This window comes from Chelonia mydas, chromosome 9 (genome assembly GCF_015237465.2).
Source record: "Chelonia mydas isolate rCheMyd1 chromosome 9, rCheMyd1.pri.v2, whole genome shotgun sequence".
Classification (NCBI taxonomy): Eukaryota; Metazoa; Chordata; order Testudines; family Cheloniidae; genus Chelonia; species Chelonia mydas.
This window is the reverse complement of record NC_057855.1, coordinates 18,091,506-18,109,181: the sequence shown is the minus strand read 5'-3', so window position 1 is coordinate 18,109,181 and position 17,676 is coordinate 18,091,506. Positions and strand designations below refer to the sequence as shown.

Below are 17,676 nucleotides of genomic sequence, written 5' to 3'. Positions count from 1 at the left end.
TAGCTCCCGGAGGCCAATAACGTCAAATTGCGTCCACAGTACCTGTAACCCGGAACTGCGATCTCTACTTTAGCACTACTCCACTTGCCGAGGTGGAGTACAGAAACCGGATTAAAGAGCCCTTTAAATAGAAAAAGCCGGTTTGGTTGTGTGGATGGAATCAGTTTTATTTCAAATTAACTGGCTAATTCCAAAATAACTGCGTACTGTAGACGAGGCCTTAGGTTTCAGTAAAATGGTCTTAAAAGATGCAATAGTATCGAACACATAGTAATATACTGTTTGTGCTAAAAAAAAGCCAAAACCCATAAATGATTTTTAAATTTTAAACATGTTTTATTGGTAGGATAGACTTGCAACAACATTCTTCAGCAGCTAACATCTTCAACACCTGAGTACTGCCTTCTAACAGTCTACCTGTTTTATGCTATGCAAAGAAAAAAAAAATTACTAGCAAGTTTTGGCTGTGGGTTTTTTTTTTTTTGGTTGGTCAACGTAGTGCTATAACTTCTTGCTTGTCCCTCAGAATCTCTTCCTCCTCATCTGTATGGCTTTCATCACAGTCTCTAAAAACAAAAAACAAAAAAAACCCACACAATACAATGATTATCAACAGTTTGTGCTCAAGGTCTTCAAGGAAACAAATCCTGGTAGGATTTTTTGGTCCTGTTTCTCATACTCATCTAATGTTAACTTGATTTATCATATTAAAAAAGGTATGACCATTGTGCAATCGGTAAATTGTAACAAAGTATACTTTTGGCCAAAACTACCGCGTCCATTTATTTTTCTCAACTTCAGACAAGTTGTTTCTCAACTCTCTCAACTAGGCTTGACAGGATTTGATTTTCTTAAAATAATTTCACTGGATGATATCAATATTTATTTTTAAGCTTTTTAATTTTCATCAATTTAAACGTTAACAGTTGTGCAAAATTATGGGTGGGGCAGACAATTATTTAATTACAGTAGATGTTGAGGTTTTAAAAGTTAAAACTTTAACACCATTAAACACAAATGGAATATTTTGATGCTGATAAAGTAAATGTCCTTAAAATCAAATTTTAATAGGTTATCAAGCAGTTTCTTACTTTCCTTATGTGTAAATTTTGATTATCGACGAAAAAATATTTCCATCAGTTTGTGTGTGCATGGTGAAATCAAAGTTTACCAACATTTACTAATGAAAATCTAATCCTTCCAACCCCACTCTTAGCTAAGTGGTGAGTCAAAAGTACCTTCCTTATCCTGTCTCACCTGAAAATCCCAAGTCCCAGAATGAATAAGCTAAGTAAGGGGTTTTCATTTGTGCCATCATCATTGGTTTAAATAGCAATCAAGAAAAAAAACAAACTAAAATTTGTTTGAAATAGCTTTCTAGAATCTTGAGCATAACATTTCTTCTGCTACTGTTTTTATTTAATTTGCAAATTTTGTTTAATTCCCTGTTGACATGCACCTGCTTCATTATTAAACAGGTTTCATCTCCAAAACATTGTACAAAGTTTAACTAATCCTTTGAGATAGAATCATTATTATTTCCATTTTATAGATGAGTTAACTGAGAGGCAGAGAAGTTAAGTGACTTTTCCTAAGGTCATGTACAGAATTCGTGTCAATCAAAGGATTTTCTGGTTTTCAGTCACATGCTCAGTCCACTGGACCATCCTGCACCATGACTGATGACAGAACAGTTATGGAATCAATGTTTCTAATTAACCTATGCCTTTTGGTTAGTTGGAAAACAGTTTCCACAGCAAACTGTTGAGGACTTTCATTAACAGGTGCAATTTTTATGTGTCTTGGAAACAGGGCAAGGTATTTAAAACCAAAACCCAACATTAATAATCTATAGGCATTTACCAGCAAATTACACCATTTTCACGATTTCTGATAGCTCTCCCTCCCCCATGAGAGTTGCAACAAATTTCCTATCACCTAGACCTGTCCACACTCTGTTCTTTCAGATATCTAGCAACTAGCAGTGTCATTCTACTTTCCTGGCAACAGCAATCATACCACTGTAACTGCCAGATATCGAATTCCAAGTAACGTATCAGAGGGCAGATGCAGAGGACATGGTTAAATGATGGAATTGTACAATTTTTTTTATCAGACATCAAGCAGTGACTGAGAAAATGGAAACATCTGCACTGCAATGGTCCAGAAAAGGCTTAAAAACAACATTCAGTGTTCAGTGAACCGTGCACAAGAACTAATGTTTTCCAATAAAACACATAATTTCATTATTTTCTTAAATTAAGATTACACAAGTGAAAATAAATTAATCTAGCTATGTAAATTACTTTGTGTGGTCATGAAATTTCACATTTAATAAATGGGTCCTTACAATTTTATTTCTAACGAAGAATAACTCTCTCCCCAATCACAGATGTCATGAGTTAGCTAGAAATTACTTGGCTAATTTACACAAGCAGCATATTTTTACATTTATATTACTTCTACCCCAATATATTGCTATAATCTTGGTGGCTAGGGACTATTTTTTCTTATTTTTAGTGGATTGTATTCCCTTACAGTTTTCATCTTTACATGTTATATTAACTCTGTGATTTAACAAAACATTGTGCAGTGTAACAAACATGTTAGGGCATTTTTTAATTCTTTTAAAAATCCCTTCAATATAGTAAGTCATTCGGATGAAACACATATACTAATAATTGGCCCTTTAAAAAAAAAAGTCAATGAGTAGTTTGCCAGTCAAGCATTTTACTAAACAGCTAAAAAAAATAATCAGCAGGTTTAACTTACCTACAAATATCAACTCTACTGTGGTACTTTATTTCTAGGTTATTATGGAAATCTGTAATATTTTCACTTATCTCCTTTGAATGTCTGCTGAAGGCGGATAAGTCTTCAGAGGTAAAGCTGTAAAGCTTTTCCTGAGAATCTGAAATATTTTGTAATTTTCAGTAGCCATGTAACAAAAGTGCAGTATCTACAATATATGGTCTCTAAAAACTCTCTCAGAACAGTATAGTCATATCAGCAAAAACCATGACATCATTAAGATAACAGTGATAAAAACTCTGGTTTCAGATGTTACTGGAAACACAAATTAATTATAACTTTATTATATGGTTGCATCAGTGTTTCTATTATTTTCAAGAGTTCATAATAAGGACAAAATACCACAACTTAAAGCTTGAAACACAGGGTCCATCAGCAGGTGCTACTATAGGTGCATACATTCCTATGGTCTTGAAATACCATAGATAGGGTAGAGAGACCTGATTTACTAGTTCACAATACTTCAAGAAGACTAAACAACATGGATCCCCACTCCTGGTGAAATGTATGCACCAAAAGTTATATGGTCACTATGATTGCTTGAGGCTGCACCACTTCTTTATGACACTGAAGATACATAAGATAATATAGCCCTAACTATCCCTCAATTACTTCCACTTTTTCAGAAGCCTGTAGCAAAGTCTGAAGAAGTGGTGTCAGAAGCAGAAATTAAGAGTGTGACCATCTGACAGTCTTCTCAAAAAAGTCACTGGTATTTTATTTCTCTTTCTCCTTTGAGTATTGTCAGTGTGCATCCTAACCCCTGGGAGATTAGCAGCAACAGAAACCTACAAGGATGTGGATTCGATGAGAACTAGTTAAATGACAACTGCAGGCCTGAAATGTGCATCGTAACTCAAAACCAAGACTAAAGTAATGCTGCATGAACATATACATGGAACTCTAAAGTACCAGCATTATATGTCTCAATGATGGAAGAATCTCTTGAGTCTGGACTACAGCTTCCATGTATCATGTTGCATCACGGCCAGGGACTCCCAGGAGGCACCACGGTGGCTCATCAAGAGGAGACCATGATATATTATGGGAAATGAAGCCTAGCCCATAAAGGAAATCTGAGGCATGAAGCACCCAAACTTCTATGAGGGACTGCGCCACACCTGGAGTATTGTGTCCAGTTTTGGTCCCCCCACTACAGAAGGCATGTGGACAAATTGGAGAGAGCCCAGCAGAGGGCAATGAAAATGATTAGGGGGCTGGGGCACATGACCTATGAGGAGAGGCTGAGGAAACTGGGTTTATTTAGTCTGCAGAAGAGAAGACTGAGGGGGGATTTGATAGCAGCCTTCAACTACCTGAAGGGGGATTCCAAAGAGGATGGAGCTTGAGTGGTCTCAGTGGTGGCAGATGACAACAAGGAGCAATGGTCTCAAGTTGCAGTGGGGGACGTCTAGGTTGGATATTAGGAAATAATATTTCACTAGGAGGGTGGTGAAGCACTGGAACGTGTTACCTAGGGAGGTGGTGCAATCTCCATCCTTAGAGATTTTTAAGGCCCAGCTTGACAAAGCCTTGGCTGGGATGATTTAGTTGGTGTTGGTCCTGCTTTGAGCAGGGAATTGGACTAGATGACCTCCTGAGGTCTCTTCCAACCCTAATATTCTATGATTCTGTTAGGATATAGATATTCAGGCCTGTCTGTAAAGGCCTGTACTTTAAGAATTTAGGGGTATTTTTTTCACTTGGCTAGTTCTAGAGGTATAAAAGAAAGAATCAAAATCACTGTCTGCTGGTGTAAGGGCCTTCTCTTACTGTGACAGTTTGAGGCCCTGTTCTTAGGCTAAGGCCTTTGGCTAAGCAGCAGAGGCAGCCATAAGCCAGGAAGCGAACAGTCACATCCTCACATTCCAAACTAGCCACATTGAAAGAAGGTGCTATTGGGCTGTTAGGAATACAATCCTGTCCTGAATACAATCCTGTCCTGATAATTCCTATCACCTCCAAAGAAAGGGAAGTGCCTAGAAAATGTAAAAGGAAACTTAGTTTGATAGCATCCTGTCTGGCAAGAACTCACTTATCAATAGCTGGGATGTGAAATCCTCACTTCTGTATTGTTTTCCCACTTTGCTATTGTTTGTCTGTATAATCTCTGTCTGGTCCTGTGATTGTTCCTGTCTGCTGTATAATTAATTTTGCTGGGTGTAATCTAATTAAGGTGGTGGGATATAATTGGTTAGCTAATCATGTTACAATATGTTAGGATTGGTTAGTTAAATTTCAGTAGAATGATTGGTTAAGGTATAGCTAAGAATATTACTATATAAATTAGGGGCAAACAGGAAGTAAGTTGGGATTCGAAAATAAGGAAAAGGAACTTGTATTTAAGCTTGCTGGAAGTTCACCCCAATAAACATCGAATTGTTTGCACCTTTGGACTTCGGGTATTGTTGCTCTCTGTTCATGCGAGAAGGACCAGGGAAGTGGGAGAGTGAAGGAATAAGCTCTCTAACAGATTCTATGATTTCTAAATTAAAAATTTTGGTTTTCAATTTTTCATCAAAAAGTTTAAATGGTCTGAAAGCAAAAAAAAACAAAAAAACATAACCTTATCCAACCATCTCTATTCACCATTAATTGTCCCTTAAATAAATGGTCTTCATAGAGGTGGACTTAAAAAAAACAAAAACAAAAAACCACAATCCCAGAAGGGAAGTGTTTCTTTGCCAACACTGCCTGATAACTGGCATGTGTCATCTTGAAGATGACACATTAATAAGATTTCCTTCTTGGCCTCTTTTTCCCCCCTGTTTTATTTGATCCTGGTGGCAGGGTTCATTTGCTGTGTTCATTATCAAAGATCAAGGAAGCAGGTGGCTGTTAAAATACTCAGACCCAGAAGGGGTACCTGACACATCCTGTCAGATTTCTTTGATAGACATGCAGGAGGTGGGAGATCCATAAGTATGAGCTCTCTGCAATTTGTTCCTATAGAGCTGAGCTGAAGATTACGTGATGGTTAAAAGTAAGAAGACCGTTCTATTAAGCCAGAAAACTAGAGTTTTGCATAGCCCAGAAGGATGCGAGTACTTTGTGCTGGATCAGGACTTTAATTTTCCACAAATCAGAGCTCAAATAATGATCATGAACACAACAATAATGTAGTTTGCTTTACATTTTTGCATGCATAAACACAGCTAAATTACTCTTATGTTCTCACTGTAAGTAATTACCTGTATGACTTTTTAGTTCATTTTCCAAGCCAGCTAAGGCTTGTTGATCAGCAGTATATTCTAAGAGAGGGTCATTTTGTTCAGTTACATCAATGCATTCAATTTTTGAAATTTCAGTAGCAGCTCTAGATAAGGGCTGAGTAGTTAAATTTCTTGGTCTTGTCTGAGAGTGTGTACAGCAGATACCATCAGATTTCATAGATTTAGAGGATGGTATATTTGCTGACAAAGGTCTTTGGAAACTATTATCTGAAAGAAAAACAAAACAATCATTATTGCCTTCTAATTGTGAATCATGATTTTAGATGTATAATAGAATTTGATCTCACTAATGTCATTTTCTGTAATTAAAGTAATGAATTAGTATTAGTCTTGGCAGAATCTGATTTTTAAATAATTTTGACAGATAATATTGATTTAGATTTTAAGCATTTTTATCAATTTCAGTTTTCACAGTTGTACAAAATTATTGGGGGGCAAGCACAGTAAACACTGAGATTCAAAAAAGTTAAAGATTTATAACCATTATAACATAAATTGTATATTTCAACACTTGATGCTGATAAAAGTAAATATTCTTAAATCAAATTGTAATTTAAAGTTCTCAAGTAGTGTTTTTCTTACTTTGCCTATCTATACATTTTGATTATCATTGACAGAAATATTTTTCATCTGTTTGTATGTGTGCGGTGACAACAATTAGTAAAAATCTAATCCTTCCAAGCCTAACTATTATTACTGAACATGTACATAACACAATGAAAATTATAATGGGAAGTGGCATCTGATACTCCTTTTATAGTGCCATATAACTTTCTGGAAAAAAGTATTCTAGATTGCAAGTTAGCACACTTGGTCTGTGTGGCATAGAATATTTTTCTGCCATGTTTAAAACTATTTGGTTCTGCCATTTTTGATGTGTATAAAAATAAAATATGAGTGTATAAACAAAAACAAATAAAATTTCAGATTTTTTGCACTGAATTCAAAATTGATTTTAAATCGGTCAAGTAATACTTTCCAAACAATGAAAATGTCAACTTGGTTGCTCAGGATGAGTGAAGAAATATGTGAGCTGTGTGTTTTGGGAGGGAGATAGTTGAGGTTGAGAAGGATTACTGATGAGATGAGAGAAGAATCATTTAACTGATCATTCCTTTTGTTTGTTATTATTTAGCATTTGTAAGATAATAGCACTTAAAGGCTCTGACTAAGATCAGGACCATATTGTGCTAAGCACTGTACAAACATATAGTAATAGAAAATCCCTGCTCTAGAGAGGTTTATAATTTAAATAGACAAGACAGACAAAGGGAGAGAGTGGAAACTGAGGCACAGAGAAGTGGCTTACTAAAGGATATGAAATCTAAGTTTTAAAATAAAGTAAACAAAGTTGTTTGTATGGAAGTTGTGAGAAAGATGGTTTGAGTATATACCGTTCAATATGTTGTTTAATTTTTACTGTTGGTGAAGACATGAATATATTATATTCAACAGTGTAGCCACAAGCATTTGCTACTGCTGCTTGTTAAATGTTTAAGAGGTGCTTGATACATATTTTAAGAACACGTAATACTGAAATGGAAATTTTAAAAAAGAAAGCTTTAAAATGGTTAAAAACTGAGTGCAGGATCTTATCCATGGCTGCCAGTTTCAATTTCAAATTTTAGGCTTGGATTTTCAAATGCTCATATGGGAGTCATGCATCCAACTTCCACTGAAAAAACAACAGCAGCAAATTCTTATTATTACAAGTGTTACAATTGTGTTTCTTTGCAGCTTCTTGTAATATTCACAGTGTGGAAATGAGACAGACTCTCTTACTAAATATGAACCCAAATGTTGAGAATGCTACAATAGGAACGTTTCCATGATGCAGAAATAGCTATAGTATAACTTGTTTAAAAAGTACAAATAGACCTAAATACTGTTCACTTTTCTCAGAAACACCCATTGGATTAAATTGAGTCTTGTGGGTAAAGTGAGCTGTGTTTGGCCCTAGAATAGTTATTTGCAAATAAGTACTGTAATACATTCTGTTTTGTTTTTTCTAGTGATTAAGTGAACTGAAATAGCCAAGATGACCTTGGGATATGTGCCTGTTATACACACATCTTCAAACATGGGGGCTCCAAATCGAAGTGCCATCATTTACAGTATTTCTGGAGTATGGACAGCAGAAAATGGTACTTCTGAAAATGATTACACAATTATCTGTAACTATCATTGTATGATGTATCATTTCTTTAATAAAAATGTTGATATAATTCTTTATTTAACCTATTACAGAGCTGCTGCTTCCCTCAATACAAATCCGTAAAATCTCATATCATGATCATCCACTACCCACCCCCTACTGTGCACCCAGAAGGGGAGATAAATCCAGATTAAGGACTAATATCCTCTTGATTTGTAGCAGAATACGCCATACCATGCATTTTAATTTCTTAGGTGCAAATTAGTGGAAATTTAGTTTGTGAAAATTAGGTATTTCAGATACGAGGCTGTTTTTAGTATTAGAATCAAACAATAAAAATTTGGCTCTGATAAAAAGAAATTGTTTTCTAATATATAAGATTTCCTGTAAAGACTCTTCTTTAAGCAAAGGCAATTTCAAACAATTAGCTGGTAAAGTATTTGCAACTAAAGTTTAATGGCCAATATACACTATAAGCTGTTACAAGCTTTTTAAGATTATAAATGTTCCTAAGGTGTATTTACATTGAGTTAAAATAAAAACTATAATTTTAAAAAAAATTTAAAAGAAAATATAATTTCTTCTGCCTGAAAAAGGGAAAGGCAGTGGAGACAAACAGTTCCAACTTGTGTAGTACAAGAACGAACAAATCAGATTGCTCTCAAGCCTGCCTGCCTGTTTCATAAAGACCAGTGATACAGGACCAAGGTAAACTGGTTATATTTATGTGACCGTTTTGCATTCAACTATAGTACAGGTACATCATATTCCAAAACTACCATAAAGTGAAAAGTCTTAATGATGTCAATTACTCTCTTCGCACAACTAAAACTATCTTGGAACTTTGAGTTGTCATACACCTTCAAATCTACAAGTTCCCTGGTGATGACAGCGAGTTAAAAATGTGAACCACCATGAAATTTAATCATGCAGTCATTGTGTATCTTTCAACACAGTAAGCTCCAGAGAGAAATGGTTACTACCTATTTTTTTCTTTTTATATACTTTTATTACTCTCTCACAGGCTCTTTTTAGATTTTAGATCAATTTTATGATGTGTTCTCTGGATTTTTGAAGACCAGGCAAATTGTGGCAGTGATGCACTTGCAAATTTATTTATTCACACTACCACCTGTACTAACCACATCTTTCCAACTACTTCAGGGCCAGATTCAACTCTCAGGGAAGAGTCCATAGCAAAGCCTTCACTGAATTCACTAGACACTGATAGGATATGCTATAATAAGCTGTATGGGAAAAGTCAAAGAAAAGATGTTTAAAATTAGTGGACTCAGTCCAAGGGTTGTGCAACACAGAGGCCAGCACTTAATATATCTGGAGGCTACCGTATGTTGGTATTGCTGTCTGCCTGTTGCCAGGGCCAACTACTGTTATACCTCAAATACCGATAGGTAGGGAAAGCAAGCTGTCATGTAGCTCCTTGCACCTTTAGTGAACTCCTGCTGTCTGTTGTTGAGCTCACCGTCAGCCCAACCCTAAATGCTGGCACCTGGAAGACCTTTGGGAGTACAATTTGAGAAGCACAGTCTGACTTCTGAGTTTGTTATTGGATTTATCCATCTTTCAAATTGAGTTTGCATGATTTTTATTTTTGGAGATGCGATTGAGGCAAAGTTGGGGATCCTAGTCTAATTTTTTTTTCAGTATTCCCCAGATTACTTGAGGGACAACTGAGTATGCTTCAGATTTTTCATTTTTCCAATATCTAAATCTAAACCTAAACTGGGTAGACTCTAAAACTACCTATTTTAGAAAAGAATAGTAAACTAGCATTCAAAAAAATAGTTAATTACAAATTGTATCGGACAGATCTAAGCCCCCGGGCCAACAAATCACTGAAGCATGTGCTTAGCTTTAAATCAAAGGGACTACTGACATGTTAAATTTCAGAGTAGCAGCCGTGTTAGTCTGTATCCACAAAAAGAAACCTTAAATGCTCAAATACATTTGTTAGTCTCTAAGGTGCCACGAGTACTCCTTTTGATATGTTAAAGTTAGCCTGGTGATTACCTAACCTGCTAAATCAAGGCCTCCAAAAATTGTTATCTTGTCAATATTCTTACCAGTGGGTGACCTGTGCATTAATGTCCATGATGAAACTCCAGCACATACGTGTTGTCGTTCCAAACTACTTGAAGATCTGCTCAGTTCACTTTGCAAGACATCCTGTACTACAGAATCATCAGCATATTCACTTAAGCAAGTGTCTCTGAACCAATATCCCTTTCCTGAAATAAAAAAAAATGCAACATAAATAGCACCAGGAAAATATTAACACTTTTCTCATGCGCATATTTATTTGGCCTGTGAGACTGTAGCTGCTGTATTATTTAATATCTTTACGTCCAGAGGTGGTCAACAGTGCTATAATTAAAAAATTCACACAACAAAACATACAAGTATATTTTAAAGTGATATGCAGATAATTTGTTATACATTTTGTATTTTACAGATTCTATACTTCAAGTAAGGATTTAGTAACTTTTCATTCATAATTTCAGATGCTTTAATGGAAGCCATTAGAAGTAACAAAATAGGCATGATTTTAAGCAGACCATCACATCAAAATTTACTACCAGCAGAAAAGTGTGAAGACTGATCGGAGTCCAAATTCTGAGGTGACATAGAGAGAGAGAGAAATCGAGTATGTTGGTGTATTTTACAATTTAAAATAGAGGGCTGGTTTATCCTATGCTTTCTTACATTCCATTAGTTGCTCTTCTTGGCAGAGCAAAATATCATACCAATATCAACCAATTTATCATATTGACCTAAAAATTATACCACAGGACCTAGCACATGCTTATATAGAGGTAGAAATAAATCTATGCACAGATAAAGGCTATGATGCACTGCAACATAGCTACTCAATATGTAAAGTTCAGTTGTGGAGGATTTTATTTCCAGATTGTTACCTGAAACTGAAGTACTGTTTGTAGAGCTGCAATCTGAGAAAGGTGAAGGAACTGAATCAACTCTTACTTGCTTAGAATTTGTATGCAAAATAAAGAATCCCTCAAGTCCTTGATATTGGGTCAAAGTAGGTTTTTCTCTTAGGGCTACTTCCTGTAACAACTAGGATAAAAGACAAAATATTAAAGACCACTAAAGGCTTATATTGTCTACTTATCCCAAGTCCATTTTAATACAATGTTCATGTCATAAAACCTGAAGTCATTCTAATTAATATAAAAGTATTTTTGAAAGGTTTACAGTTTAAGACATGCAATATTTCTAAAAAAAAATCCTAAAAACCTATCTTACTTAGTAGTCACCAAAGTAGTCAGAGTATTACTTCCACTGATCTTCACACTTCTGTTAAACCATTGGGGGCATGACAACACAGGGATTTAAAAAACAAACAAACAAACAAAAAAAACACACACAGCTGGGCCAGGTCAGCTGACTCGGACTCATGCTCCAGGGCTGCAAAATCGCTGTGAAGATGTTTGGGCTTAGGCTGGAGACTGAGCTTTGGGACCCTGCAGTGGAAGGTCCTAGAGCTCGGGCTCTAGCCCAAGCCTGAATGTCTGTATAGTGATTTTTAGCCCCGCAGCCTGAGCCCCGCAAGACCCAGCAAGCCACAACCATGGTGCGCATCTTTTATCCCAGTGTAGGCATACTATGTGATCTGCAACCATCAAAAGAGAATCAAGATTAGTTGCCTTGATGAACACACAAAGACTGCATTCATAAATGGAAGCAAGCAAACAAATCAGCTCCGCAGACCTATTCAGTGAGAGATGTTTGAATACTATAGTTTCCATAGGAGGGCATGCTCAACCTCAGACAGCAAAGTTAAGGGGGAAGGGAGGGTGAGCAGCAGGCCACACAGAGCAGCCCTTCTGAGATTGCGACTAGTCGCCTGTTTTCTCTTGCTCTTTCTGAACTATCCCCATAGAAGACTGAAAGTGGGAGGTGAAAGCACTTTTATCCTCCCCAGTTGAAAGGCTGGGGCAGTGACAGCCAGCCCTCCTCCTGCCCCACTAAAATTTCATTCATGATTACCACTATTTTTAATGGAGTTACTTTGTTACTACATATTAATGTGCAGTATTTCATGGTAACTACTGTATATGGTTAACTACCAGTACCACTCTACTGCATTGTGCCAAGATAAAATGTTGAAAAGGTGACAGGGCAATTATGCAATATTTATTTGAAGAATAGGTACAAAACATTTTACCACGGAAGCCTCTGTAGTTACAGGTAAAATCAAACTCTTGCTTGTGTGGAAACTGTTAAATTCCACTGAATCTGTATTGTTTTTCAATGATCTTGTCATGAGGGAAGGTTCATTGCTGCCTAATTTAAGAAGGTCAAAAGTCTTCTCGGGTGACATACAAGCACTAAGAGGTCTTCTATAAGTCTTTGTTTTAATGCTTTCTTTTTCTGTTACAGCACTTTCATGAGGACTGCTGAGAACTGTTTCTTCTGTGCTAGAATGGATGCAATCAGTATAACTTCTTTCATGATTCACTGTAGATGTTCTTGCAGATGAAACTAAACAAATAAAGGACAAACTGGATGTCTACAGATATTCTCATGAAATTCAAAACAAAAATGTGCAGTCTTATAGCATTTCACTGTTAGATAGCCCTAAGATGTCAAATAAGCAATTCATAAGGAAAACAATTGACTTTCATGTAAACTTACAGCTTGATTTTCAGAGACGCTGGGCAGCCAGAGCTCTCATCGAAGTCTATGGGAACCACAGATGCTCAGCTCCTCTAAAAATCAGACCCATAATAACTCATTATCCATGAATGTATTAAGTCATTTTGTATCTGACATTCCTAGAGGGGCAACTATCTCCAAGAAAACACTTTATGAAATTGTAATTTTTCCTTTTAAAAAGGCACGAGATCTAATTGGAAACAGCTGAACAACTGCAATAGCAGCATTATATTTTCACTACAAAAAAGCGAGACGGCTTGGAAGTACATTTCTTTGAAAGCAGTAGCAGCTATGGATACATGCTCTGGGGACACGTATCTTTTGCATGCAGCACCAGAGTAATGATTAAGGGTTTTTTTTCTTTTTATCTTAAGACATAGCTATTTGCCTTTCCTTCTCTGCCCCCAAGGCCACACATAGCACACCTCACTGTCCAACTGTCAGTTTCTCTTTCACCGTTTGGGCCTGAGCTTGAACCAAATCCAAAAAAAGAGACTGGCTGAGCACGTAGAAGAACTAGTTTTTGACAGTTTGCAAGGAAGAAACAATTATATGTAAAACATTAACCTAACATACTAATAATTTAAAACACTAATTATTAAAGAAAAATGGCATAGTAAAATAACCCAGTTTTCTGATTCTGAAATAAGAAAAACAAACGGTTTTCTGACTCGTGCTTAATAATGATTTCACAATACAAAGCTGCCACATTTTCAGATGTCTTTCACTAATCCATCCACAAAATTTTGCAGGTACATCCATTTAAGTATTCAAATACTGCCTCTGTGCATGCAAATCAGACAGACAGCTAGCCAGGCATCCAGTCTGCAAACACTTGTGTACATAAAAATTGATGCACACAATTTGTGAATATCTCAATGTGCTCCATTAAAACTTTGAGTTAAGGGGCCATTCTGAGTGGTTGTATAAGCGTACAGTCCATTTAACTCTCACATTCTCTAAAGAAACCTAGAGGCTTTGGTGCAAATCCTCACCTAGTATAATTGAGTCCTAATTATGCATGCCATAAACCCATATATTGCAAACATTATCTCTCCCTAATACTCAAGCTATAAACTTGTTTTTCTGCATGCCATACAATAATGCCACATGACCTAAACTGAATATTCAAAGTATCTTTAAAGAACAAATGTTTTTACTTTTGGCACAAAAAAACCATTGTATTTAACTGGTTACAATTTTGTCTGCTACAAACACAGAAAGATCATATAAAATACAGTACTGCCTACTAGAACAAAAGTTCTTTTCTCTCCCCCCATGTAAGGAAAGTGATAGCAAAAAATAATCTTACCAAAATTTACCTTTAGAAATTTCTTTAACGGGAACACTGCTTCTATCGTGAGGAATAAAAAGGTCTTTTTTGTCAGATGTAGAAGCAGAATTAAGAGATGTCTTGCTAGTTACAGCAGCAGCTGGTTCTGGTAAAAAGTCTGATATTGTATCCTTCTGATTTTCAGGTACTGCATCACTTTGGTTTGGTTTGGTTTTTTAAAAAAAAAGAAAGAAATTTCACACACAAAGGCTCCTAACAGACAATCACATCCAAAAGTTAGATAGTTTTTGGGAGGTCATGGAAGTTGCACAAGTGTCAATGGTAGTACTCTATATGAACTTTAATTTTTAGGACACAAAAGTGAAATAAAACAGTATTTAAAAAGATAAAAGGGCTTGATTACAGCGATTCATAATTTTGCCTGGACATACTAACTTAACCCAAGGGTATTTCTTTAAGAACATAATGTAATCATAGATACAGCTTTCAATAATATAGTGCCTTGGATTTCTTGGCATCCAAATCCTGATATGAAAGTACACAGAACTCATTGTGAATGCAAGGAAAGATTTTCACTCATTCAAAAGTGTGTGTTGCACATTTTAAAGTGTGTTTTTATTTTAAAGTATCTTGCAACCTCTTACTCAGACAGGACCTTCACTAACAAGTCATCTATGTAAGGTGAGATGAAAACCTTCCCACAGTGAAGAATAATGGAACAGTCAGGATCTTTGAAAAGACCCAGAAGGATGGGGAAGTCAAATGACAGTGTCATGTATTAAAGATACTAGTCACCTAACACAAACTGGATATATTTTTATGAGTAGGATGAAAAAATGCACATCATGGGCATCTTTAAATCAATTAATGCCAACAAGTCCCCAGATTCCACGGCTGCTTTGAATAAGCTGAGTCTCCATTGAAACTTATGAAAAAATTGAGCCTCTTCAGATCCAAGACAAGACTGTTCCCCTTCCTCTACCACAAGAATCTCTGCTTTTTCTGCGACCTTGCAACCATTGCAAGCTAAATTGTGTGAACAAAGCCTGTCTGCCATAGATTTGCAGTTAATCAGGTGTCTTTTGCTACTTCATCTATGGGTCAAAACAAAGGAGTTAATACTAGTGGTAAACGCTTTAAAGATGTGGGACATACCTGCTTTGGGGAAACATTTTTTGTACATGCTAGGGATGGTGACAAGACAGTCCCACAAGCATGTTGCTTTTCAGCTTATACCTGTAAACAGGCTGGAAGCTTGGCACAGCAGCAAAAGCATAACAGGCCTACGCTGCTGTGTGGAAGGGGAAACTGAGGCACACCGCCTCATGGCATTGGTGGTTAAATACCTAGACACCTAGACTGTAACTGTTATTGCTGTCTGCATTCTGTTAGCAATACTACACCCCAACATGTTTTCAGGCACCTAGGGACCAGGAACCCCAAACCTTGCTAGAACACCTATGAATGACATCATACGGTTTAAAGATACTGAAAGGGAGCGTGACCAGAGACAAACAGGTATTTTACATATACTGCCTCCACCATGGACAGTGTCCAAGTCTCTGACAGTAAGTTCAGGAGGAGGGTGTGATGTTGCACCCCATAATGCTTTATAGAAATATGTTTATGAGTATAAATATGACATAACTGGAATGTATTTTATGCTAGATATGCCATGTAACATATCTCTGCAAAGGTTATAATCTACTGGATATATTCATCCTATTGTATGCATGTATCATTATTGTATTTGAAGTTATTAATATTGGCTATGTACTTGTTTGATTTTAAGTAGCCTCAGTGAAGCAGTTGGTCAGCTTCTTGAGAAAAGACTATTCTCAATAAGTGCCCAATCAAGGAACACTTAAGCTAACAATGAACTTTGAGAGATGCCAATCCACATCTGAGCTTTCCTGGGAATGTGTCATCAGCCTGTAAAGAACTGAGTCGGGCATTGACATTTGACTTGCCCATGTGACTCCAAAACTCCATCTTGGAGCTGGATTGTTCACAGGAGAGGGGAAGGGGTTTCCACCCACAAGGGAGAGACTATTTAAGCCCCTGGGGAAACCTCTCCATTTTGTCTTCAGCTGGCTCGGAAGATATCCTTTGGAGTGGAGAGGCTATCTGAAAGAAACTGGAACAAAGGACAGTAACTACAGGGGCGTGAGTGATTGCTGGCCCCTAGAAGGAGGCTAGTCTGTAAAAGAAGCTTATTGGAACATATCTGAGGGTGAGATCTCATCTGTAATCACTTTCGTACTGTATTAGGCTTAGACGTGCGTGTTTTAGAATCATAGAATATCAGGGTTGGAAGGGACCTCAGGAGGTCATCTAGTCCAACCCCCTGCTCAAAGCAGGACTGATTGACATTAGTTATATCACCCTCCTTCAGGGGGAGCAAATTCATTTCCAGGGGCTACAATGTAGCAAGCCAACTGAAGCAGCTTTGCCTGTCCACAGTGGCTGGAAATACATATTTAATTTTGTTTGGTAATTTACTTTGTTCTGTCTGTTATTACTCAGAACCACTTAAATCCTACTTTTTGTATTTAATAAAATCACTTTTTACTTATTAATTAACCCAGAGCAAGTATTAATACCTGGGGGTGGGGGGGCAAACAGCTGTGCATATCTCTGTATCAATGTTATAGAGGACAACAATTTATGAGTTTACCCTACTTAAGCTTTATACAGGGTAAAACAGATTTATTTGGGGTTTGGACCCCATTGGGAGCTGGGAATCTGAGTACTGGAGACAGGAGCCTTCTTAAGCTGTTTTCAGTTAAGCCTGCAACTTGTGGGGGACGTGGTTCAGACTTGGATCTGTGTTTGCAGCAGGCAAGAGTGTCTGGCTCAAACAAGGCAAGGTAATGAAGTCCCGAGCTGGCAGGGAAAACAGGCTTAGAAGTAGTCTAGGCACATCAGGTGGCAGTCCCAAGGGGGTCTCAGTGACCGAACCCATCATAAACAGATCCACAGTATAGGCTATCTTTATGCTTGTTGCCCTCTAGATGGTCTGGGACTCATGGCACTGATTCAGCCACTCCAAAGAGTGGTTGGAGAACTGAAGCAGCAGTCTCAATGGAAAGCACTGCCTTTTAAAATTTGTTTCGCATAACAAATATTTATATTCAGGCTCTTATGGCCTGGACTGGGTTTTTATAGCAAAATATTTTCTTCCACTCAAAAAATATACAACAAACACTTCACCAATGAGGTTCATAGTATTATACCATACTGTTATGGCAAAATATTTGCTGAACTATGATATGTCAGTCATTACAGATCACTGGTTCAGTTCCTGGAAAGTAATGAAATCACAAACTACCCTATCATATTGTTCCATTTACCTTTGTTCATTTCTCAGTTTAGTGGATCCAACTTCCATCGCTACAGAGTTACATGATTCATCTAGGTCCTCTTCACAAGACTAATTAAAAAATACACACACGGAGAGAGAGAGAGAGAGAGATTAGCTAAAC

At 36.9% G+C, this 17,676-nt stretch overlaps 1 protein-coding gene across 3 annotated transcripts in view; it reads right to left on the bottom strand.

The window, feature by feature from the left end:
- Positions 1 to 312: 312 nt before the first annotated feature.
- The window catches only part of ZBBX (zinc finger B-box domain containing), a 51,636-nt gene continuing 34,272 nt past the window's right edge, over positions 313 to 17,676 (bottom strand). For all 3 annotated transcript variants that reach the window (XM_037908857.2, XM_043522824.1, XM_043522825.1), the window contains 8 exons: positions 17,545 to 17,624; positions 14,220 to 14,386; positions 12,407 to 12,723; positions 11,136 to 11,295; positions 10,284 to 10,448; positions 6,003 to 6,251; positions 2,773 to 2,911; positions 313 to 566 (listed from right to left, as the gene is read on the bottom strand). In XM_037908857.2, the coding sequence (XP_037764785.1) occupies positions 491 to 566; positions 2,773 to 2,911; positions 6,003 to 6,251; positions 10,284 to 10,448; positions 11,136 to 11,295; positions 12,407 to 12,723; positions 14,220 to 14,386; positions 17,545 to 17,624 (1,353 nt within the window). In that variant the 3' untranslated portion in view covers positions 313 to 490. The remainder of the gene's footprint in view (positions 567 to 2,772; positions 2,912 to 6,002; positions 6,252 to 10,283; positions 10,449 to 11,135; positions 11,296 to 12,406; positions 12,724 to 14,219; positions 14,387 to 17,544; positions 17,625 to 17,676) is intronic.